General features: G+C 36.6%; 1 protein-coding gene across 5 annotated transcripts in view; it reads left to right on the forward strand.

Moving 5' to 3' along the window:
- Nucleotides 1–26,640, forward strand: part of LOC106871349 (polypeptide N-acetylgalactosaminyltransferase 11) — a 100,611-nt gene that overhangs the window by 12,369 nt on the left and 61,602 nt on the right. For 4 of the 5 annotated variants that reach the window (XM_014917755.2, XM_014917752.2, XM_014917754.2 and 1 more), the window contains exons 2-7: nt 1,508–1,869; nt 12,457–12,538; nt 13,668–13,834; nt 20,934–21,061; nt 22,021–22,259; nt 23,526–23,643. In XM_014917755.2, the coding sequence (XP_014773241.1) occupies nt 1,560–1,869; nt 12,457–12,538; nt 13,668–13,834; nt 20,934–21,061; nt 22,021–22,259; nt 23,526–23,643 (1,044 nt within the window). In that variant the 5' untranslated portion in view covers nt 1,508–1,559. The remainder of the gene's footprint in view (nt 1–1,507; nt 1,870–12,456; nt 12,539–13,667; nt 13,835–20,933; nt 21,062–22,020; nt 22,260–23,525; nt 23,644–26,640) is intronic. The other variant, XM_014917753.2, reaches the window with a different exon arrangement.

Raw genomic sequence — 26,640 nt, forward strand, 5'->3', positions numbered from 1 at the left:
CTGACTCGCTCCCTAAGCAGTTGAGCTATAACCCTCTCCGTGACTTTCATTACCTGATCTAAAAGCTTGATACCTCTGTAATTATTTGTATCTAAAGTGTCACCTTTACCTTTGTAGCAGTTGACTATAGTGCTGCTACACCAGTCATTGGGTATGACTCCTTCGTGTATCACCTGGTTCGTAATACGGGCGACTAGGCTATAGCTGACACTGCCAGATATTTTGAGCATCTCCGCAGTGATTCCTGATGGGCCGGGGGGCTTTCCCTGTCTTCATACTCTTAATTGCTTTATCTACCATGGTACTGTCAACTCGGATAGCTGGTCCCTCTGTTGTCTCATACATGTCATCTCCTAGCATAAATCCAACTTCTTCCCATGAGCTTTATAGTTTTGTGAACTGTATAGTAACCCCAACAGTACAGACGACGACGACGACGACGAGGAGTTTGGAGACCCAAGTGGGAAGTGTTAATCTTGTATTTTTTCTAAAAAAAAAAAGAGAACAGCTTTTCATGAGTTATCTCATTTGTAACTGTACATAGTAATGATTAGAAAGCATGTAAAGCTTCTACCAGCACAGTTTCCCTTTGTTAAAGCTTTAATTTCTTATTTTTAAGGGTTAATCTTTCATATGGCTCCATTTGATCCCATTATACTTTTCATTCTACATCCAAATGAGCTTGTTGGTTCATATGACAAATAGAAATCCATGACTAATTAGGAATTTTTTTCCATTTGGTTGCTGAAAAGGAGACCCTCTTGTCTGACTGAATAAATGATGGCATTTGCCAAAAAATGGATGAAGGCATTTTCTAACAGTAAGACGACATTTGGTTATGAGAAAATGGAGGAAGTTCTTTAAAGTTTGTTACAGGTATTCAAATGAATGAGTAACTTTTATAAGAGAAGTATCATAATTCTTCAACAGACAATGGAACATTATAATACATTAAAATAAGCATTATTCTTATACCAAGGTGTTAAAAGAATTTTGTGATTCTAAATTTATAGTTGTAAAAGTAGTGGCACATGTACAAGGCTTAATTTCGTTTATTAAAATATATGACTCTCTGTGTACTAATATATTTTCTTAGTCTGCTTGTCTCTCAGCTATATTTACTATCTCCATATTATTCATCTCTCAAATTTACATTTATACATCTGACAGGTCATACTTTTGTTTTTATATTTATATATCTGACAGGTCATACATTCCACTTGACTTGCTGTTAAATTGTTCCTTTAACTGATCACATTTCTTCATCTTGTCATGATATAGTTCTGAAACATTGATCACATTGCATAGCCTTTGAAGGACAAAACATCCACAAACAGAAAGTTGCTTATATTTTCATAAAGCCTTAAACGGAGGCAATCTGACAACATAAAACTTTTCTCTCTCTGAAAACCTTTGTATGAATTATTACTTAGAGATGTGTATCTGAATACCATATTTTTCTAGCAATATGTTTCATTGACACTATCTTAATTTTTTTGTTTTTTAGATATATGACATCCAATGCATAAGACCTAGATGTGATCATTACACATTACAAGATGAAATGGCAATGCCGGGCTATTTGTCTTATTTTTGTCTCTGTCTGGGTCATAATTGCCTACTACTCATATGTACCTGAAAAGTCAGCATCAAATAAGCTCCAAATTAAGCCATATTCTTCCATGTTCCATATTTCAACAGAAGCAAATGAACTAGATTCAAATTTTCAAACATGGAGAAAAGAGGCTCCTAAAAGGCAGCAAAGTTTTTTGGAAAGTCATGAGAAAGCAGAAAAGAACACAGATGTAGGCCTTAAGAAAAAAATTGGAATTATCCATGGAAAAGACAATGAAGTAGAACGGAGTGAAGGTTGTATTATTACTAGTTTCATTTTCATTTACTGTGTAACCATATTGTATTATATTGTAATAATGCTACTTTACAGGACAATAAACGTCCCCAAATCTCCCCACTACCATCCTTACTGCACCAAGGCCTTGTAACAGTATCATAAATCACTATTACTAATATTAACTATATCTTTTAGCACACATCATATGATGTAATCCTTTACTTAAATGAAAGCATGATGTTGGTGATGGATCCTTGTTTATCACCAACATCAGTAGAGAACCCATGAATCAAGTTGATGATTTCATGTATCTCAATTCTGAGATAGTCTCAACTGAAAAGGACATAAGAACTCAGATAGCTAAAGCATGGTTAACCCTAAACAAACTGGATGTTGTCTGGAAATGAATCCTGTTGGACATCCTTTAGAACAGTGCTTCTTAAACTATGGGTCGCGACCCCAAATGGGGTCATGAAAATTAAATTCAAACACTTGAATTTCAGTTTATATGCTATTTCACAAATGCACAATATTTAACGTGATGTGCCACATACCTATGTGAAATTACTTTTTCAGCTTTAACCCTTATTAAAACCAAATATTGTTCAATGCTGAAAAATGTTCAGCAGTGTCAAATATTACACCAAGGTTTAATTTGTTATGCAGCAAAAAACAAGCACATCCATCACATTGATTTTTTACTTTGGTTTATTTTTGTACTTGAAACAAATCGTAAAACTACTTATATTTTGACAAATAGTATAACTACTTTTTTATATCAGTTCATTTTTTTTCATATGTATATTGTTCAGCAAAAAAAATTAATGATTTATGTATTTATTTGTATGTTTTATTTCATATTTAATACCTGGGGTTGCGAAAAATCTTGTGATGCAAAATGGGGTCATGAATGAAAAATGTTTAAGAAGCGCTGCTTTAGAGAATTTTTTTCTGTGCAATGGTAGAGTTTATATGAAGCAACAACCTGGACACTTACCTAATAACAGGAATCTAAGCTGGATGGAACTTTCACCCAAATGTTAAGAGCAGTCTTAAACATATCTTGGAGAACTCATTGCACCAAGAAATAGCTGTATGGAGATTTCCTGCCCATTTCCACCTTCATTAGGGAAAGGCACTCACACTTTGCAAGACATTGCTGGTGAACTAAAAAGATTTGACAAGTGACCTATTTTCCATGCTGGCATGGTTTGGATTGATTTCCTGAGGCAGTATTTCACAGCCAAATATCTTTTCTGTTGCCAACTCTTTTGGTCACTTCTTATGACATGCTGCAATGAAGTACACTTATTCTAAAACTGAGATATATACAAAAGAGATACATGCATCTGTATTTTTTACTTATTTGTATTGACATAGGGTATAAACATTGTCAAGAAAAACAGTTGTCAGTGCTTTACAAGCAAAGTACTTTGCATTGGGTTAGACACTTTCTTATCACTCTCACCATCTATCAGAAATGCGGTAAACAAGTGATTGGCTCTGCTGGAAACCATAAATGACAATGGCATTGTAAGCAAGTATATACCATGAACACCATTAACTGAAATTCTTATGTCTAACAATCATTATGATAAGATTAAGAATATTTACTCTTTTCTGGTTTCATATATATGTTCTAGCATTGTTATAATATCATTTCCTTTAGCTAGCAAGGAAAAGCAACATTTCGCACTTGAGGGGATTTTGTTCTCCTCTTATCTGGTATCGTTTAATGCTTTGATCCAAATCATGATTATGATCATTTACTGGCTTGAGTACAAGGATGACAATTTCCTAATCTTAACTTCTGGCTCAGTTACTCAAAGATATTTTTCAAAGTACTTCATCCCCAGTTCCATGAACTTATCCTTTATTCCCACTCACCTGTCCTATAAAGATAATTATTCATACTTTGGATTTGTGAAACTCTGTAGCAGTTAATAAGTTATCAAATTCAAATGTAAATGTCTCCAATGTCTTAAGGACACTTGGGAGTTAGTTCATAGCTTTGGTTTTATAGCACGAAGCAAACAAGAGAAATGTCTTCCCTGGATAGAATGCCAGCTTATTGCAAGTAGCATTCCCAGAATGCATGAACTGAGGCAGATAAAATAAAGCATCTTGCTCAGAAAAACTGAGTTGGTAGCCCCACACCTTATCTCATCAGCAATTTTACTTTTACAATAAAATTCAAACTTGTATCAAGGCCAAGGGTGACATGATGGTGGAACAAAGAGATGGACAGCGCTATAAAAAACAAAGAGACAGGCCTGGAAAGACTGGTAAAACAGTGGAAACAGAACAGTATATCAAGAAGCTAGAAGATAGGCTAAGCAACAGGTTTACATAGCAAAAGGAATAGCAGAAGGTAAGAGGTTTGTCCATGTTCCACAGCATGAAGATCTGAGGCGTGAGGTGTTCAGCATTGCAAAGCAGTGTATAAGAGAAAATAGAGACGTGATGGGTGAAAAATGTGTGCGAATGGATAATGGTATGCTTGCACTTAGTAACTCAAAGAAGAAAGATGCACGGAGATGCCATGATTAAAGGTTGTTAAATGTGGAGAATGATTGGGAGAAGAAGAGTCTTTCAAATATCAAACCAATTGAAGGACCAGCCATCGGAGTTGATAGCAGTATAATAGATTAGGCAATTAAGGATATGAAGGCTGAGAAAGTCCCTGGACCATTGGGTATCACTGCTGAGATAATTAAAATATCCGGCAGTGTGAGATACAGCCTAGTCACTTGCATGGTTAATCAGGTTATTCAGGAAAGCATCATCCCCAGAGACCGGTGTAGTAGTATTATAGTTAACTGCTACAAGGGTATAGATGATGCCATAGATAGAAACAACTACAGAGGTGTCAATCTGCTGGACCAGGTCATGAAAGTTAGAGAGAGTTATAGCTCAATTGATTAGGAATAGAAGTAAACTAGACAGATGCAGCTTGGTTTTGTTCCTGGGAGAAGTACCACAGATGCCATCTTCCACTAGGAACAGTTGCAAGAAAAGTATTTGGCCAAAAGTAAACCATTGTACTTAGCTTTTGTTGACCTGGAGAAAGTTTTCGACAGGGTTCCCCACACTTTTATCTGGTAGTCTCTAAGGAAGCTTGGAGTAGAGGAGTGGTTTGTTAGAACTGTAGAAGCCATGTACAGCAGAGCTGTCAGTAAGGTGAGAGTCAGCCTTGAATACAATGATGAGTTTAGCGTGCAAGTTGGAGTTCATAGGGATTAGTTCTAAGTCCACTCTTAGTTATCATAGTTCTCCAAGCCATAACTGAAGAATTCAAAACTGGATGCCCATGGGAACTGCTATATGCTGATGACCTTGCTCTTATTGCAAAATCTAAAGTTGTTGTTAGCAAGAAAGCTGATAAGACTTTCTCTTAGCCAGGTAAATGGTCCTGCTCAATATGTAGGAAAGGAGTGGGATGTAATTCTATTCACTGCACCTAGTGTAAGGTATGGATGCATAAAAAGATGCAGTGGAATCACAGGTAGATTAATAGATAAGGTTACTTTCAAGTATGGCAGATGTGCAGGAGTAATAAGCACTAAGAGTGCACAGGACTTAGACTCTCTCAAATATCCAGGAGGCTCTCTTGAAGTAGTAGATAGTTTCTGCTACTGAGGTGATCAAATTAGTAATGATAGTGGTGCTCTGGATGTATTGTTTCTAGAAGAAGAATAGGATGAAGGAAGTTCAGAGAGCTGCTGGCAACAAAAGGACTCTCTCAAGTGAAAGGTATGCAGTGAGACGTGGGCTCTGAATGCAGAGGGCATGCGTAGACATGAGAGGAATGAAGTTAGTATGCTCTATTGGATTTGCAACATCAGTGTGCATGACCAACAAAGTACAACTGTGTTTAGAGAAAAGTTAGGTATAAGAGGAATTAAATGTGGTATGTAGGAGAGGAGAATGCATTGGTTTGGACATGTGATGAATATGACTGAAGACAGCTGTATAAAAAAGTGCCTGTCACTGAAAGTGGATGGTACCCGTGGAAGAGAGAGACCCAGGAAGACATGGGATGAAGTGATAAGGATCAATCTCAGGATGTTAGGGCTCATGGAGGAAATGACAATGGGCCAAGATGTCTGGCGATATGAGGTTCTAGAGAAGACCTACCTATGTCAGCAAAACTGAGTGCTAGAAGCATTGTGTCCCACCCACATGTAGCATTTTTACACACCCTACCCCAAGAAACTGAACTACATCTCTTCTAAACTGCATCTTTCTCTTCCCCACATTTCCTCTTCATATACTATGACTGTCTCCCACTCCCCTGCCCTACCCTCACTGCTGTGTTCACTGTATAGCTGCTTTCCCCCACACCATCTTTGTACCCAGGTTTTCACCATTCACTGCAATCCCCACTCCCTACTCACACTTTCTTTGCAATACCTGGCCAAGTATATTATGACCACATAACCTTGAAGGCATGCCCTGGCAATTGCCACCATTTATCTCTCTCTTCCTTATTCTACCATCCTATCTATCCTCTGATCCTTGTTACTTGTGAGCATACTTCATCACCATCTCTCTCCTGCTCTTTCTTGCACTTTTGCTGTCTCCCACTCTCTATCCCTTGCTCTTCCCTTTCGCTGAGTAGCCATGTATCTCCTCTACAGAAGCACACCTGTTTCTGCCCTCATTCTTGATCACTCTCTCACTTTCTCTTGCTTTTCTCTCTGGCTAGGTAACCAAGTATCTTCTTCACATCAGCACACTTGTTTCTGTCCTCTTTCTTGTACCTCTCTCTCCTCATCTCTTCCTCTCACACTCTCACTCTCTCTTTCTCTCTCTCTCTCATGCTCTCTCTTCCTCTCCCTCTCTTTCTCTCTCTCTCTCATGCTCTCTCTTCCTCTCCCTCTCTTTCTCTCTCTCTCTCATGCTCTCTCTTCCTCTCCCTCTCTTTCTCTCTCTCTCTCATGCTCTCTCTTCCTCTCCCTCTCTTTCTCTCTCTCTCTCATGCTCTCTCTTCCTCTCCCTCTCTTTCTCTTCTGTGTCTCCTCTCTCTCACTCTTTCTCTTCTGTGTCTCCTCTCTCTCTTTCTCTCTCTGATTAGGTAACCATGTACCTCCTCTATTGCAAGCCACCTGTTTCTGCTTCTCAGTTTCTCTGTCACATTCTAACCTTTCAAAATTCCCCTCTCAAAATTCTTTGTCTTGCATGTTACTTGGTGACCCTGCTAGGGCTGATGCCATATAAAAAGCTTCCAGTAAAGTGGTTGGCATTTAGAAGGATATCCAGCTGTAAAAGTCATGCCAAAACTGACCTTATTTGTGCTGGTGCCATGCAGAAAGCACTCAGCCCACTCTGCTAAGTGGTTGGTGTTAGGAAGGGCATCCAGCTGTAAAAACTCTGCCAAAACAGACACAATAGCCTGGGGTGGTCTTCTACCTGGCCAGCTCCTATCAACCATCCTACCCAAGCATGCCTGGAAGACAGCCATTAAACGATGATGATGATGATGCTTGTTAAATTTGTTTAATTTTATGTTATAATGTTGACAAACTTGCTCCTAGATACAAGCTTCTTAACCCTTTCGTTACTATATTTCTGACCAAAATACACCCCTCATGAGTTTCAATTAAATTCTAAAATAATCATGAATTTAAACTAGTCTCATTAAACTCCTGTAACTTTTTTATTTATCAACATATTAATGTGATATTTGGAACATAATTAAAGAAAGGGTTCTTAATCAATTCTATTGCATAATTTTTGTCTCAAAGTTCTCCACGTACTAGGGTACTGCTAGTGTCTCTCACATGTAAATATTGGTTCAGCTTCACGAATTGTACTCGTGTCATAATACTGGAAACATATTCATCTCCAAAAGGCTCCTGATTGCTCCAGTAATTTGTTATTCTGGGTAACTGTCTAATACCCATAATAATATTTATGGCAAAAAATGCCCGTATTTCATCTACAGTTGCAGGAAACCACAAGCTATCTTTTTTTTCCAGCTTGTTTACATTCTGCGTAATGGTTTGTTTCCGCAGTAATCATTTCAAACAAGCATGCTGGAAAAAATAAGAAAAAGAAGTCTAAAGGTTTCGCTTCCTGAGAAAGACTATGGGTAGACCCTGTCTCTTCAGAAAAATTGTTAATAAAAACGTTTTTTTAAGTTTTTACTCCATTCTAGTGTAAAATCATCCTCGCTGTCGCCGTTGCTGCTTTCAGAATCGTTGCTTTCAGTTTCGGATACAGAAATATCCAATTCATTATCGTTCACCACGTGCTTTTGTAGCTCATTCATTCTTTTCTTCGATATCTCCATATCTTCTGTTGAAAAACCTTCAAATTTGGAATCACTGCTTGATAGCATAAAACTCCTCTCCATCTTCAAAGTTGAAAAAAATTAACGCCGCAAAAAATGTGGAAAAAAATCTTCCAAAATTCACTGAGTTCAAATATCATGCCAAACAATGTCGGATACAATAACTCAACTGTTTGCAAAGTGAAATCAGGTGTTTTAACGAATATACTAACGAGATTTGGGTTCAAATATACATTTAAATAACAATGGGTACTCTCGGCCGGGTTGGTCTTATGAACCAAAAAATTTTTGGGCCGGCTACACCCAGATTAGTAACGAAAGGGTTAAGGTGTCTCAGTTATTTCACTCAGTAACTATGTCACTCTTAATTTCTCATTGCAATGAACGGGTTATATGCGTAGTACTGTACCTCACCAAAATCTGCTATGTCTTTAGCAATCATTGTCTCACTTTGTAAGCCCTGTTTCAGATTAATATAGGCAAGATAATACCATCTAAAAGGTAACCAATAACCCCTAAGAATTTTGTTGTACTTAACATGCAGACATTGCTCAGTTGTATTTGATTGAGTATTCCTCTGTCCACTCAGAGCTAACAGAGTCTTTAAAAGTACAATAAGACTATTAGAAAAGTAGAATACCAGTCTCTTAATTGAGAAAATACAGTTTTAAGTCATATTCAACAAAAGCAGCCTTTGACTTTCATTCCATCAGACTAATAAAATAGTTACTTGTGAGACACTGTGAATTGTCAAAGACTAGGTTTCCTCAGATTCCAGATTTACCAAATTTTATATGTTGCATTTGTGGGTTGCTACTAAACAATTCTTTGTCTAATATTAATATTCCTGTTATGTTGCCTCTGGGCCAAATTGCATTTAGCAGTCTTAGATTCCAGTGCTATTCATGCAGATTTCATCTGACAAAATATCTTTCTCAATACCATAGCTGTTCTTTACTAAAGAGTTTACTTTTTAAGAGTTATTGAATTCATATCTTAGGTGATCATTGTCTTTATTTATTAATAGTTATCCTTAGAAATTCCCCCACTATTGTTATTATAGCTATAGTTTTTAGTAATAAAAAAAAACATTACATAATTGTAATTTCACACCTATTTCTCATATTGTTTCATTACTCAATTCGAGTACAGTTGAACCGCTTTAATCTGCCAACCATGGGACCTGGTGATTGCAGAACTACAGAAAATGCCGGACTGCAGAAATTGATTGCTATGACTTTAAGGAAACCTCTATATAACCATATGCTTTCAAAGACACTGCTGTATTATCAAAAGTATAAACAAGCTTGAAACATGAAATGATACAATATAATTAATGTTTCTTAATTCACATATGGCCTTCAAGCAGCAACTCTCTATAGCCAGGATTTGACCACAGCCTCCAGTAGCTTCATATAGCTTAAAGCTCTGTTCAGTGATTTTGACAGCATGACGTTACCCTCACTGTAGACACCCAAAGATTATTACAGTTTGAGGGAACTTGGTTTTCATGATATGTGGGACATCATATACCATCTGTTGTTCTGAGTGTTGTGCAACTGGTCCTGGCAGAAGTTCTTTTCATCTGGGAAGAACCAGATCATCCGTTTCTCGACAGGATGTCTCAGCTTGTTCAGGAGCTTCTTTGCCTTTGTAATGAAGTTTGCATTGGCTTTGGCTATCAGAGTTTGTCCCTTACACCTCTCGTATGAGTGGTAGCAAAGGTCTTCATTCAGGACCAGCTTCATGGTGGCTACTCCAACACTCAACTTTGCCAAAGCCCAGATTCCCTTGCTCAGATCTTCCATCACCTTGTCATGGAGTTGTTGGATAAATTCCTGTGTGCAGATAAAGTCAGAATGCCTGCTGTGTCCCTTCCTGCTGAGTAACCAATATGGACAATCAACACTGTCAACTACAACTGACAGTTCACACAGTTTCTTTATTTTTTTGAAATACATTAGTCCACTTTCAATCACATGGGGGTGGTTAGGATTCTTCCACAACATCTCCCCTTTTTGAGAATTAAACTCTATCCAGTGTTTAATATCTCTTACACTTTGGGTCTAATCCCAGTATTTCAATTCTTTTCTTTTTTCTGGTACTTGAACATGTAGTTTCAATTTGTTTGGATGTTGGTACCTCAAATGTGTCATAAAAAACTTACATGGTAATTTCATCTCTCATTTCTTCCATAAATCTTTTTAAAATTGGTTTATGTCTTTTATGTTCAAATTTCCCAAAAATCAGGGTTTTTATAACTGCACATATCCGAATTCTAAGAACCGTATTTCGTGAAAGATTTCTTTGACAAAAGTTTAGAATTCGTATATGGGCAGTAATTTTAACCAGTGGGATACCAACAATTATGCTTGTTTGGGCAAACGACCATTACGTCATATTGCCACCTTTTATGACTTGCTCTGGCACCAACTCAACTTGTCCAATAAAACAGTAGGGAACAACCATTTTACTTCTTTTTTAAAAAATTTTCTGACTCTGTATTTGAACTAGCACACAACCCCATTTCATTTTTACAAAACTTATTTATGGGTAAATCTCATAAGTCAAACAGTTACATTCAGTCAGTTCCAAAAACGTTGCTTCTATTTTTTAATACATAAGCTTTTGCTTTTAAAGTCTTACCGTGAAATATAACATTACATATAATTTCGCTTGTAAAAATTAATTTAGTTCCCAATACTCCATGAGCAGTCTTTGATGTTTTCTATTGTATAGGTTTCCCAATTTTTTCATGTGTTTTCATCAATAAAAGTAATGTTACTACCTGTACCTGACTAATTTTTACATTTGTATTATTAATTTTTACATACACAAATTTCCTTTACATACACAAATTTCCTTCGTTTATATTTCTTGTCATCAATAAATTGTTTACATGATTGTTTCTGTCCAACTGTTTTCTAGGTTTTGTTTTACAGTGTGATTTTTTATGACTTATCTTACCACACTTGAAGCATTTTCTACTTTTATAAGGAGAGTTGAATCTGTAGTGTAATTCTCCACATCCAAAACATGGGTTAATTTTTTGCTTTTCATTACTTACTTTCAGTTGCACCAATTGTATATTTGCAGAGTTTCTTACTTCAATTTGTTCCATATTGTGCCTTAGGTTTATTATTCTCTGGCATTCCTCAGATATTTCTTACAGTGTTAGTCAAAATTCGGTTACGAATTTCCATGTCTTTCTTTGCCACACAAAAATTGAGCATTTAAACATGTCTGATGTTAATTCATTAATTTTAAATCTCTTGCATTCTTTATTAATGATTTCAGCATAAGTAATAAAATCTTCGTCCTCTTTTTTTTTTTTTGTAATATTCATGCATTGCCAGCACATATTAAATAAAGAGCTTTTTTTTGCTGAATATTTTTGATAGAATATCCACTGTTTCTTCAAAATAGACTTCACCCGGCCTCTTTAGTAATATGTTATTGCAACATTTTTCATGCTCAGTTGGTGCCAACTTTCTCAACAAATGTCACAGTTTTTTTCATCTGGCCAGCCAGAGCATTCTTCTTTGAAAAATTTCCTCATACCTTCTAAAGTAAGCCGGAAAAGTAGTACCCTTATCTGAGTTATATGCAAACTCTCCGATGGAGTTTGCAACTGTATCAGATGAACAAATTCAATATATTTTCTGTTTTGCTAAGCAGCAGTTGTATTAACAGTTATTGCTGCTTCTGCAATTTCAACAACTGCTGTTATTGCTATTTCTGTCATTCAGTTGCCAAAGCTAGTAAGTCTTCCATGTTGAAACAACAATCTCTCCAGCATGTGTTCGAATATCTCATCACCAAAGATGTTATGACATGAGTTGTACACATCGGGTGTAAGAAAAGTATTATCCAAATAAATATTTGGATATGGTTTTCTAGAATAATTTTTCACAGAATTAATATGTTCACACACTCTATATTTCTCCAAACGTAGTCATGATATTAAACTAACACAGTAACGAATACGGCTGATCAACTCTGTCAACTATACCATTGTTAACTACTGACAGTTCACACAGTTTCCTTATTTTATTGAAATGCATTAGTTCACATTCAGTAATGTGGTGATCAGGATCCTTCCACAACACTAAGACTGAAAATACATGAAAAACTTTTTCATATTGCAAAATCACATGCAACAAAATAAGCTTCTCATAAATATTTTTTTTTAAATTGTCAAAAGAAAATTTCTTTTTCAAGAACTTAAAGAAGATAAGCAACTGCTATCCCATGACACTATTAATTTGTATAATTTGTTGTTAATTTCTTTTTATTTGTATGTTTTTAGGTTATCGTCTCTATGCTTTCAATGTATTGATAAGTAATCGAATTGGTTTGTTCAGAAAACTACCAGATACTCGTCCCCCCGAGTAAGTATTTCAGTATTATTGTTATATCAGGAGTTATCAATCAATATTGCATCTTCCTCATTTTAATTTCTATTTAACTTGATTTTATCTACATGGTTTAATCTTGTTTTAAATTGCTTTTATCACCATTATATAATCTGTTGTTTTATTTCATCTACATTGCATAATGAAACATCAAATTAAATTAAGTTTTGCCTCATCATCAAAAAATATTATACTTAAGTGTAAATGCATATTTACTCATAAGAGAATGAGATTGGGCAACTTTCTAACCTCATGGGTTATGTCTTGGGAGGTTACTTTATATATTGTCACATAATTTTGTATTCTATTCTCATTTATGATTAGTTCAGGACTTTGAGAGACTCACTCAACTGAACTGTTTAAAGGGACTGAAGTAGTGGTTTGCAACATCCCATGAATCATGATTTCCTCTTCACCTTGTCCACCTGAGGTGAAACTACTATCATCTTTTAGTAATTTCATTGAATATAATTTTCATTGCTTTCAAACTCTTTCTACATTGATGATCTTGGTGATGAGGTTGAATCATTTTACATTCGGAACTGTTGACAGAAGTTATCTCGTATCTACACTTACCTATATTGCTGGCTGGTACCCCAAGTATCTTTGAGGTTTTTTTTCTCTCTTCCACAAAGCCGTCTTCCACCCTTTGTGTACCTAAAAATCATTTGATTGCTGTATTATTAAGGTAACTCATTTCATATCCTGCTCCTGCACAACTCCATATCTCAGTAACCTCTTGCCAAAATATTGGATAAAAGAAGGAGAAATATCAGGAAATTCTTGAATAACTAATAAAAAAGTGGTTATTGTATTACTTTAAATAAATTATATATGCCAATGTAGAAATGTCTGCTATCTGGGAAAATTTTGAAATTATATAAAAGATTATTTATTTAAATAAGCTGTTTGTAACATAGAACCATGGAATGCCTCTCAAAAATACATCCACATTTATTTGAATTCAGGAAACTAAGGTACTAAACTCAGCACAGCAATGCATCCACCTCAGTTTCTGTGGGCGCTTAGATTAGTCAAAAGAAATCAACATTGCTATGATTTGGATTAAATCTTTGCTTTCTTTTTCTTGCATCTTCTGTTTCAGGTGTCCAAAGGAAATCCATTTACAAGTGCCACTCAAAGCAAGTGTAATTATATGTTTCTATAATGAAGCACCAACAACTTTATATCGGTCAGTTAATACTGTGATAAAAAGGTCTCCTCCAGCAATGATTCTTGAAATAATACTTGTTGATGACTTCAGCAATCAATGTAAGCAATATTTGTTCTTTTGTACTGTTGACCTTGGACTTAACTGCAGCAAAAAAATGTCATAGACTTTTTGTTCAATTCACATATTTTTCATCTCATACCCACACCAATGTGTGTGTGTGCATGCACACACATGCATATGTGCATGCATGTGTGCATGCATGCATTTGTGTGTGCGTGATGTGCTTCTGCAGAGTTTCCATCTGGCAGTGTTTCATGCACAAGGCTTTGGTCAACTTGAAGATGTGGTAGAAAATACTGTCTGAAGGTGCCACACAATGAAAAGCATGTAGTTTCAGAATTAACTTATTAACTATTCAGCCATGCTTACACACATAATGAATAGCATAACTTCTCATTGCTTCCCAGTGAAAAATTTCAGATTATATGTAGGTAAAATCTTCAAATATCTACATCACCATCATCATTATCATTTAACATCCATGTTTCATACTGACATGGGTTGGACAGTTTGACAGGAACTGATGTGGTCAAAGAATGCATTGAGATTCCATGTCTGCTTTGATATGGTTTTTCATGGATGGATGCCCTTCCTAACACCAACACTTTACAACTGGATGCTTTTTTTTCATGCCACTATTGAGGTGGCCATGCAGTTTACAGGACTACAAGCCTAGGGGTCGGTGATGGATCAGCTTCATGCTAGTGGATGAGGGAATTACTATGAGATAATTGGGGCAGAGTAGGTTCCAGCAGAGGGATCTGCATGGCTATTCAAAAACAAACATTGGGGTGGGGGAGAATGAGCAGTAGGAACTGCAAGACATTGATAATGGTGATAAGGTGCTCAGGTATCCCCATAATGCACAAGCTGTGTAGGAAAGGGTGGATGAGTGGTTTCTAAGATTGTATGGGGAAGGCTGAAAGAAGGCTGATTGGAGATCCAGAAAAGGGGGACCACAAGTAGCAGGAATAGGGAACCACAAGCAGATAAATAGATACAGTTGCTGGGGAGTGGAGAGGACAAGAGATAGACATAGTGCATGAGGAGAGTCTTTGTAATGAGTGGACAACCCAAAATATAGTGCTTCCAGAACTTAGTCTTGCTGAGGTAGGCTGGTATTTTTGAGAACCTCTTATCACAAGAACTCCCAGCCCTTTGTCATTTCATCTCTCAGGTTCAAGGTCCTAAGGTCAGCTTTCACTTCTTCATCCCATATCTTCCTCTTCTACATGTTCCAGCCACATTAAACGAACAGCACCTCTTTATACAGCTATTCTCATTCATATGCATCACATGACCATACCACCTCAATCTTCTTTATTGAACACCATATTCTTCTTTTCTTCTAGTAGCCTTGCTTGTGGGACATACGCTGAGATAAATGTCACTATTGTCTTGCCATTAGTTAGTCTTAACTTAATAATCCTATCACACACCCTGACTATCTCTATTACCTTATCTACCCTCTCTCTCAGCTAACAGTACTCCACCCCTGCTATCACTATTGCTCACTCAGAAGTGTTTGAACTGCTGTCTTCTACCCATGGGAAGTTTGGTTGAAGATCCCCTCTGTCTTACCTCTTGCACACGATGCACATCCACTCGTCTCTCCTCCAGCATCTCTACAATTTTGCTAGGCCTATTTTTCATTGTGCCTATGTTTGAAGTTGCTTCTCTAATGTTTTAGAACTTATATAAGAAGGAGGCCTATCTTCTATGGTAAAGCTACTCATTCTAGCTGCATCTGTACCAGTGGGGAATAAGAGAAGTTGTGCTATACCCGGCCAAATAGAGTATGATCCAAATGTCATAATGCAATAATGAGTAATTATTGTGATGAGAGGAGACTGTGACAACTGTTGCTAGTGCTGGCATGGACCTAGTGGCCTGATATGGGATGAGTACAGACATAGGAAATGGAGGTGGAAACTTGCTACAAACTGAGAAAAATATGAGAGAGAAAGAGGAAGACTTCCAGTATAAGTGGTTGGGGTAGCTATGAGTAGGTGCACTGCAAACATTCAGTCTTTCACCTTTCATGGAGATGAACAGCCGGTGATCTTGAAGGAGAGAGAAACAAGTGCAAGAACATTGCCATAAGGTGAAGCATTAGAATTAACATTAGTAATATAACAACATAATAATAATGGTTTCATATTTTGGTATAAGGCCAGCAATTCAATGGATTACATTGACTCCAGTGTCCAGGTGGTACTTATTTTATCGACCCCCAAAAGGATGAAATACAAGATCAACCTCAGCGGAATTTGAATTCAGAATGTAAAGATGGACCAAATGCCAGTAAGCATTTTGACCAACATGCTAATGGTTTTACCAGTTCGCCACCTTAGATAATAATAACAATAATCCTGAATACTGAGCTGAACTCCCAGAATAGAATTGAAGCTATAAACTTTTTGGTGGTAGCAGTTATCCAGTATAGTCTTAATATCATTAATTGGAATTTGAATAAACTCTAACATACGGACATAGAGACTAGGATACTGCTGACATTAAACAGGATGTATCACCCAAGACCAGACACCTGCAGGCTCTATCTCCCATGAAAGGAGGGTGGTAGAGGCCTAATCCAATTTGAAACATCCTATTAAACCATCACAACAGGACTTGAAATGCACATCCAAAGTAACACCAACTGGATGATACAACTGGTAAGCCAACACGAACAGGGTAGGAAACTGCACTCAATCTCAAAGGAGGAATATAAATACAGACAAGAGCTTAACCTAAGAACATGATGATAGTAATGAGGACACACCACCTACTAAGGCAACAAAAAGTGTAAGATAAAAGCCAAACAGGAAAACTTGAAGGAAATTTTGAGACTGGCAAGAAAAACCATTACATGAGTAATGCCCCAAAGGAGCTGGGGACCTGATGTAGATAGAAGAATCCATCAATGGTTGCAGAGCACTGGTTGAAAGTCAGAACAAAAGGATTTATCCAAGCAGTACAAAATTAGAGTCTCCTCACTCGGAACTATCAAGCTAATATCTTGCACAATGTGTAGACTCTGTAATGACAAATTTGAGAGCACTGACCACATTGTTGCCAGTTGCTCAGTCCTTGTACTGGAGCATAAGCTGTTACAATTATATTTCACAGCCTAAGAACTATTGGGTTGAGGAATAATTCGTGAGTGTTTTTTTCGAATTCATTTTAAACAAAATAACTACAACAAATTCAATTAAACCTTGGGAGAGGCATCATGCCGGTAATAAACACACGCACTGGTTCAGTCCTTTATTAATTTATAAACAGTATTTAGTTTGTTTTTTTTATTAAATCATTTCAGTGCACTCTTGCAATCTCTTCAGTAACTTGTCTCTCCACTTCCGTTTATTTTGAATGTATGATTTAGCGTTGTTTTGAAATTGTCCGGTATGAGCATGTGAGTGTGTGCATGCTCGTATGTGTGCACGCACATATGTGTTCGTGCTTATATGCAAGTATGTGCGTTCATATCAGATAAGATAGAGACTTTGGACTTGGTTTTGGTTTCCTTTCTGTTGTTTTCTGTTTTCTTCGTAAATGCATTTTTTTTTATTTACGTTCACGTTCTGTATTTTATGTGTGAACAACGTCTGCAACCATGGGTAATTGTAAGGCCTTTATCTACGTGTACTTGCTATTCAAAATTGGTTGTGTTTCCGTTATGAGGACTGACTCTTGTATTTGCCGTAACGATGCATCATCAGGGTGTCTAGACAGGATTTCTATGCTAATCCGGTTCAGTACACCACCATGTTGTTCTTTGGCATGCTGGTATCAACAAATTAATATCTTAATAATGCTGGTACAACAAATTAATATCTTAATAATACTAAAACTCTAGAGATGTTTGTGTGTACCTGAAATATCTCAGAAATAGTATATTTTATCTTAATTTTTTTTACATATTTATTTTCATACTTACTTTCGGCAGTGCAGTAAAAATTTTTGTGATATTTGAACCTCTATTTGTTAATGAAAATGATTAAACACAATTTTTGTTTGTTATTTCTTGATGAAAAATAAACATGGCTTCCATGACGTCAACACACAGAATACACACACATATAAGGAATGTCATGGCATGTCAATCAATGCAAACACACATCTACTATCTGTGACATGTACACATACATAATCTTCGCGCTCTCTAAGAAAAAGAAATGTCGATTTTTTGACATACACAATATTTTAATCATTTAGAAATATTTTAACTGAATGTGATTTCAAAAATGTAAGTTGTTTGTACAGTAAGTATTTATATTTTAGCTTTCTTTTTAAACAGTCAATATTCTAATGTTTTTTAAAATTATTTTCAAGTGAATGGTAATCTTTTGCTTACCATCCGCAGTTTCTTAATTTCTGTAAAAAAAATTTATTTATTTACTTTTGTTTTAAAGTGAAAGATATATGTACGTGTATATGAAATGAACATGTGTGTGTGAAAGAAAGAGAGAGGAAGAGAAAAGAGAGAAAGAGGAAAGAGAGAGAGTGAGTGAAGAGGTGTGTTGTCATTATATGTACGTACACCAATACATATGCATACATCTTTTTTGTATGTACATGCGCATGTGTGGAAGAGAGTGAGTAACGTGCGTGTTCTCATGTATGTGTAAGTGCCATACACTCTCTCTCTCTCTCTCACACACATACACATCCATTTCATATACACATTCATACATGTTTCACTTTCTCCTCTCTTTCACTTTAAAACAAAAGTAAATAAATAAAAATTTTTAAGGAAATTAATGAACAAAACCAGCTGATCCAGATGACAGCTCTGAGAGCCAAAACGAAAGATCACCCCAAGGGAATAGCATTACAAAATTTTTTTCGAGTGCATTCAACATATCTCAGCCCCAAAGATTTGGCTGCTATTTCTAGCACACCTTGCTACCACATAACAGCTATTTGCGATAAAGGACCCAAAATACCTGTTACGTGGTACCAGGGTGTGCAAGAAATAGCAGCCAAGTCTTTCCTTTTCTGGGGAAAAGAGCCGTTTACACGTAACTTCAATGTCACATTCATTGAAAGCATACGAAATAACCTGGAAAAGAAAAAAAGCACAAACAAAATTTTGTTGCTGGGAAACTCAGACTTTCCAGGTGACCCAATGGGTCACAGGTAGTCTAGTACTCTTTGTTGTTGTTTACGACTTTCTCCCATCATTCAATAAGTTTGTCGATGCCTCAGTGATAGAAATCTCCCAGTCTTGACACAAAGAATTCATCTGACCAAGCCCTCAATTCCATGTCATTATTGAATGTTACACTGTGCAAAACGGTCAAAAGAGATGAAAATCTGACAGCACCAAGTCTGGAGAGTATGGAGGATGAGGCAGCACTTCCCATTCAAGTTCTTGAAGCGCAGCTTTGATGATAGTGATGTGAGAACAGGTGTTGTCATGTTGCAGAAGAATGCCATTTCACCTATTCAGTCTTTTTTTGCTGAATTACTTTGTTGAATTGGTGCAGTTGTTGAACGTAGAGTTCTGCATTGAGTGTTTGGTTGTGTTCAAGCAGTTCATAATGAATTATGCCTTTCCAGTACCACTATATATACATGGTCTTTCGAGGATGAAGGTCTTGTTTTGCTCATGGAGTCACTTGTTTGTCAGAGCTGAGTCATTCTTTTCGCTGTTTCATATTGACTTAAAGGCACCATTTTTCATCACCGGTGACAATGCAGTAAAGGAAATGCTGATTGTGACTATATGTTGAGCAATGTCAAGCGAGTAAACTGGCAGCGATTGTAGAGCGTTGATTTTTGCTGTTTTCACTCAAAGTGTGTGGCACTCAAGTGCTGAGTTTCTGAACCTTGCCCATTGAGTGAAGGTGGTTCACCACAGTTTATTGATCACAATCCATCTGCTCCGCCAATTCTCTGGTCGTTTGATGTGGATTTTTGTGAAGAAGTCAATTCAATCACTCTTCTTCAAACTTAACTGGTCAACTGGTATGTGATCCATCCTTGAGGTCAAAATTCCTATTTTTAAAGCATGAAAACCAACAGCAGGCAGTACTTTGAGGCATTGCTTCTTCTCCATACACAGCATAAATCTCATGAGCAGTTTTGGCAGTCTTAACACCTCTATTAAATACAAAAAATAAATGGTGTCAAAGATGTTCAGTTTTGTCCACTTGACATTCCATTTTAATGATCTGAAACTACACAAAAATCAATAAAACTAAAAAATCAAAACACAGTATCTTTAGAGCAAAAAATTCTTTTTTAAATAACATAAAACATTTTACCAATGCATTTTATTTCTGTGTGCATTTCAGTTTGAAAAAAATGCTCATGAATTATTCCTCAACCCAATAGTATGAACACCATCCACAACTAGTCACTGAGACTATGAGATGCATACAAACAGGCAAATAAATGATAACATGCCAAATATTGTCATCAAAGACCTAAAACAAAGAACATACCTGTTAATTGGTATGATGGTGCCTACTGATAGAAACATTTCAGTAAAAGAATTTGAAAAGCTATCAAAATACAAGGACCTTGAGATTGAGCCACCTAGGACATGGCAGTTAAAAACCAAAACCATCCCTGTTGTTGTGGGTGCCCTGGGAATGATCAAGAAAGGTACTGATAAATTTTTTGACCATATCCCAGGGAAACCAACAATCTATAAGCTTAGAAAAATTGTACTGGCATCAACCGCTCACCTCCTCAGGTGTGCCAGTGTCACATAAGAGAATCCGTGCTAGTTCCATGTAAAAGTGCCTGTGCTTGTGCCACATAAAAGCACCCAGCACACTCTATAAAGTGGTTGGTGTTAGGAAGGCCATCCAGCTGTAGAAACTATGTGAAAACAGACAAATGGAGCTTGGGCAGCTCTTCAGCTGGCCAGCTCCTGTCAAACTGTCCAACTCGTGCCAGCATGAAAACTAGACATTAAATGATGATGATGATTAAAATACTCTTTTATCAGAGGATATATCACAGATTTGTTTATTAATGTTTACTAGATTTTTTTAAATTATGGAGTTAAAGATAATATGTTTTAAAGTTTCATTGAATTTTTCTTTGTTTATATTTAGAATTACATCTAAGAAATTTTTAATATTGATGTTAGCAGAAACTGTAATTTTTAAGATGTACCAGATCTTCTTTATGCAGCTGACCATACTGACCTGAAAGAGATGTTTCCCAATGTGAAAGTTTTCAGAACAACAAAACGTGAAGGTTTAATCAGAGCACGTTTATTTGGAGCTTCAAAAGCTACTGGTCAGGTATTAAACATCTACACTTTTCTATAAGTTCCATTCAGAAACCACGTAAAAGGAACTTTTTACAACATATTAAAGCCTTAAGTTAACAGAATTAAACTGGACTTGGGGGATTACAATGCACCTTTATTGACAAAGACATAATATTTTCAACATATATTTTTTATTGTATTAATTTTTTTTTTTTTCAATGTAAAAGCTCATTGTGTGATTCATATTTAAAGATCAGTAATTTTAACTGGAGTATTATAGTGAGTTTCTGAATGATATCCAAATGAAATTGGAGCATACCATAAAAATGGTATACCACTGTTTATTTCCCTTTCAGAAAGGAGGAAAAAACATAGACGAATATACATACCATAAGACGAGAAATATCTATATATATCATTCTACTGTACAAATAAGTACACAATAGTGTTAAAAAGTGATTGCTACAGAATATGGATTAGTTATAGACTGTTGCAGACCACCCCTTTATTTCTCATTCTCTCTTGTTGTATTGGCATTTGTAACTTACATTCTCTTTCTTACAAGCTCTGTCTTTAACTGTGTTTTCTCCTTTGTCCTGTTAGAAAACAACATTGACATTATAGTTATTTCTTGTTTTCTCTTAGACTGCAGTGATGCAGGGGCACTACCTTAAAGAATTTTAGCCATACAAACTAACCCCAGTTCTTATTTTTCTTGTTAGGAGCTTCATAAACCCATCCACCATTGGAGCTTCTGTTTCTTTATTTTTCCCCTCTCTTTCCATTAACTACATCTCACCTTCCTCTTTCACAAGCTACTTACATTTGGCTTCTAAAGGAGAGTAGAGAGACATTACATACACACTCGTATATAATTTGAAAGTTATTTATATTTAATTAACAAAAATTTTTAATCTTCTGATTAAAAGAAACTGAATAAATTAGAATTGCAATCTTTTAAAGTTGAAGTTATTTTGCTTTACATTTTAGGTACTGATATTTCTGGATAGCCATATTGAAGTAAACGTTGGTTGGTTACCTCCACTACTATCTCCTATCGCCAAAGATCGTAAAACTGTTACCATCCCATTTGTAGACACAATCAACTGTAATACATTTGATTATACTGCGTCACCTCGGGTACGTGGCGGTTTCAACTGGGGTTTACATTACCAATGGGACCCATTACCATCAAAGTTCAACAAAGTCTCCCCTGCTGCACCAATTCCGTGTGTATAATTTTATTTATTCCCAGTCAAACTGCTTACATTATGCAATATGAAATTCCCTCTAATAGTTTTTGTTCATTTGTTTGTTTTAAATCTATTTTGCTATGCTTGCCTTACTGTGGGTAGAGTGATAGTGTAATTGTTTTTACAGTTGGATTCTTTTCCTATTGGTCAGCATATAACTGAGCAGTAGGAATAGAAACTGTTGTCAGACAAACTGAGTCGGGTTATGTTGTGCATTTAAAAAATTTTTTTTTTTTTTTTTTAGTAATCACCTTTGAAATCGTACCACATGGTCAGATTATAATTTTGACTTTGTAGCTATTGTGCCTTACCATTAAATCTTGGATTATTTGGTTATCTATTTTTTTAAAAAGTAATTTAATTCCCACCAAGAACTGTTAAAACTATTTAGAATCACAGGCATATGGCATAGTGGTTAAGAGCACAGGCTACTAACCCCAAGATTCCGAGTTCAATTCCAGGCAGTAACCTGAATAATAATAATAGTAATAATAATAATAATAATAACAATAATAATAATGATAACATTGAAAAATACCTTAGGAATGAGAACCCAGGTTCGAAATTTCCCCAAGACACCTGATGAAGGCTGGAGGGTATATCAGCCAAAACATTGTGTTAACAACAAACAAGATGAGGACAAATATCTGTCAAATGTAAATAATGTATTTAGAATCATATTTGTAATGCATATGGTGTAGCTTAATACAAAGAACATTGTTTAGAAGCATTTACTCTCTGGATATTAATATTATGATAACTCAAAAAAACACAAACTAGCAAGTGCTAGAAATATGTCTCATCTCTATAAAGTTTGCTAATATCTTTGTTTTGTTATAGGATTCCATGTGAGTCCATCCATTAGTTATTACTGTTGTCTGCCTTTGCAAACTAGGCAGATCATTAAAAAAATAAATTTCATCTTGTCATCTTTATTTTTTTCCCTTATATGTTTTGTACCAATCTTTGAATCAATATCCCTGCATTCAAACCTCCTGACTAAGATTGATAAGTCTTTCTTAGCCAGAATATTACCTGAAATTCTAGTATCTGTTCCTGACAACTAGATACATAGAATATGTTGTCCTGCACAATGAAATGTCTAATAAATTTGAACTTACAGCTCATTAGCAAGCAGTGGAATACTTACCTGATCAATAATATATTTCTGTACAGAAGAATGTTTCCTATCTTCATAAAGATAAATTCTCAGAATTAATTAACTTCTTATTTCACATGCAGAACACCAACAATGGTTGGAGGTTTGTTTGCCATTGAACGTCATTACTTTAATGAGATGGGAAAATATGATGCTGGCATGGATCTTTGGGGTGGAGAAAACTTAGAAATCTCATTTCGGGTAAGTTTTACTTGCTTAGAGTTGTTCTTGGTAAAAAACAAAGTTCATTTGAACAAGTGATGATTTGCATCAGCAAAAGTCATTTTGTAAAATTGGTAAAATTTCATAAGATAAAAAAATGTTCTCTCTCCAATAAAAAGCTTTACTTGAAATATCTATCGGGTAATTGCCCTGTAGCTTATCTGAAATTGAGAACTTGGAAGAATTAATATGCGCGAAGAGCTGATTGTAGATATCTTATTGTTGCTAATATACTATCTGGCTAACCCACTTAACTTTTTTAAATTTCCTAGTTACTTAACTGTAAATACATTGCATAAGAAATACACACAGTTTTTTTATTAGATTGTACTGCTGATCTGATAAAGAGGGTAGGGGGAGGCATAAGAACAAAAAGGGAGGTTGGATAGAGGTGGTAAGTGTGTATGGAGAAAGTTAGAAATGGCAAGGAATAGGATAGAGATCTGAATATACTGAAGGTGCAAGGTAGATAAAATATGTGTTAGGTGAAAGGTGAGCTCTACCTAACTGACATCATAGATACAATGATGAAGATGAAAACTTTTAGCAGAGACCCAGTGAAGTAAAAGGTTATGGCATATACATAATATTGATAATTCTTACAACTCCAGCTAGAATCATCAAGGCATTATTTTTGACAGGATTTTGAAAATTTATTTTTTTACTGCAGCTAAAAACCCTCTTAATTGTAAGGAATGGAAAGAAATAATTTACAGGTTTCTACTATACTGGTTTTTGTCATCAACTAGCTAACTTTATCATTAGTTTCCATTTAGTAACAGTAAAAATTATCATAGTTTTTTAATATCTGTCTTCCATACTGGCATGGGTTGGATAGTTTGATGGCGTCCGATGAGTCAGAGGATTGCATTGTACTTCAGTGTCTGTTTCAGCACAGTGTCTATGACTCAATTCCCTTCCTAGTCCCAGTCACTTTACAGAGTGTACTGGGTGTTTTTCTCATGGCATCAGCACTAGTGAGGTCACCATGTAATTCACATGACTAAGATCCCTATCAGCTGAGCAGGACCACATTATAGAGGGAAGCAGCTTTATGCTAGATGATGAAAGGTGAAAGTATGAAGAAAAGGGCCAGATCAGGTTTCTTTTTGTAAAGAGATACATGGCTGCTCACATTGTACAAAAGTGGGTGGGGGTAATCAGGGTGGAGCTGGAAAGAGAGATAAAGAGGGTAGGGGGAGGCATAAGAACAAAAAGGGAGGTTGGATAGAGGTGGTAAGTGTGTATGGAGAAAGTTAGAAATGGCAAGGAATAGGATAGAGATCTGAATATACTGAAGGTGCAAGGTAGATAAAATATGTGTTAGGTGAAAGGTAGGGCAGAGTAGATGATGACTGGTGATTGGATTGCTATAGGGATGAATGTAGTGAATGGTGGAGGAATGACCAATAATGCATATCAATTTGGGAGGTGCTGATTGTACAGATGGCTGAAGAGCAGCAGGATAGAGAGAAAGAGATGACATGTGAGCAGGTTGCAAGAGTGTGAATGGAGAGAAAGACATAGTGCATGGGGAGAGTAAGAGATATTAGGATGATATGGACAAATCACCAAGAAGTAGTTCAGTGTCCCTCTTCACTCACATTTTACACTGAAGAATGGAAGTAATTGAAGTCAATAGTGTCAATAGGGAACACTGACGGGGTCGGGGGCATAGGAATACTTCTAGCAGAGAAATGGGTTGATAAGGTAATCGAGGTAGTTAGAGTATGTGACAGAGTACTTAAGATTAGACAAGTGCTTCATCATAGGCTAGCTACTGTCATCACAGCCTATGCCCCTCAACCGGGTCACCCGGATGGGCTGAAAGACCAATTCTATGACACCCTCTTGCAAATAGAAGGGGATATAGCATCATACAACGTGGAAGACAATTGGAGATTTCTACGGGACAACCTGCTGAGAGCCACTGACCAGATCTGTGGCTGGGGTAAAGTCCCCTCTCGACCCAGAGTAACGTGGTGGTGGAACAAGGAGGTAGACAGGGCTATCAGACAAAAGAAACAGGCTCGGAAGGACTGGAAGAACGGTGGTAGCAGGGAATTGTACCAATCTTCCAGAAGGGAAGCTAGGCGACAGGTTTATTTAGCCAGAGGGGAAGCAGATAAGAAATGATTTGCCAAAGTTCTGCGCCGTGAGGATCAAAGACTTGAGGTATTTCGTGTTGCAAGACAGTGTAGGAGAGAGAATAGTGATGTCGTAGGAGAGAAATGTGTTCGCATGGATGATGGTACGCTTGCACTAAATGAGGCTGCAAAGAAAGAGGTCTGGAGATGCCACTACGATAGATTGCTTAATAAAGAGAATGAATGGGAGAAAGAGAGTCTGCTGTATGTCGACCCAACTGATGGACCAGCTATCCGAGTTAAAAGTACCATGGTAGATAAAGCAATTAAGAGTATGAAGACAGGGAAAGTCCCCGGCCCATCAGGAGTCACTGCAGAGATGCTCAAAATATCTGGCAGTGTCGGCTATAGCCTAGTCACCTGTATTACGAACCAGGTGATACACGAAGGAGTCATACCCAATGACTGGTGTAGCAGCACCATAGTCAACTGCTACAAAGGTAAAGGTGACGCTTTAGATACAAATAATTACAGAGGCATCAAGCTGTTAGATCAGAGGCATCAAGCTGTTACGGAGAGGGTCATAGCCCAACTAATTAGGGAGCGAATCAATTTAGATGAGATGCAGTTTGGGTTCGTGCCAAGTAAAAGCATCACTGATGCCATATTTCTAGTAAGACAGCTGCAGGAGAAATACCTAGCCAAGGATAAACCTCTGTACCTGGCTTTTGTTGACATGGAGAAAGCCTTTGACAGGATCCCCCGATCCCTTATCTGGTGGTCAATGAGGAAACTTGGGATAGAAGAATGGTTAGTGAGAGCTGTGCGAGCCATGTACAGAGATGCTGTCAGTAAGGTGAGGGTTGGAAATGAATACAGTAATGAATTC

The sequence above is a fragment of the Octopus bimaculoides genome, chromosome 9, assembly GCF_001194135.2.
Source record: "Octopus bimaculoides isolate UCB-OBI-ISO-001 chromosome 9, ASM119413v2, whole genome shotgun sequence".
Lineage (NCBI taxonomy): Eukaryota > Metazoa > Mollusca > Cephalopoda > Octopoda > Octopodidae > Octopus > Octopus bimaculoides.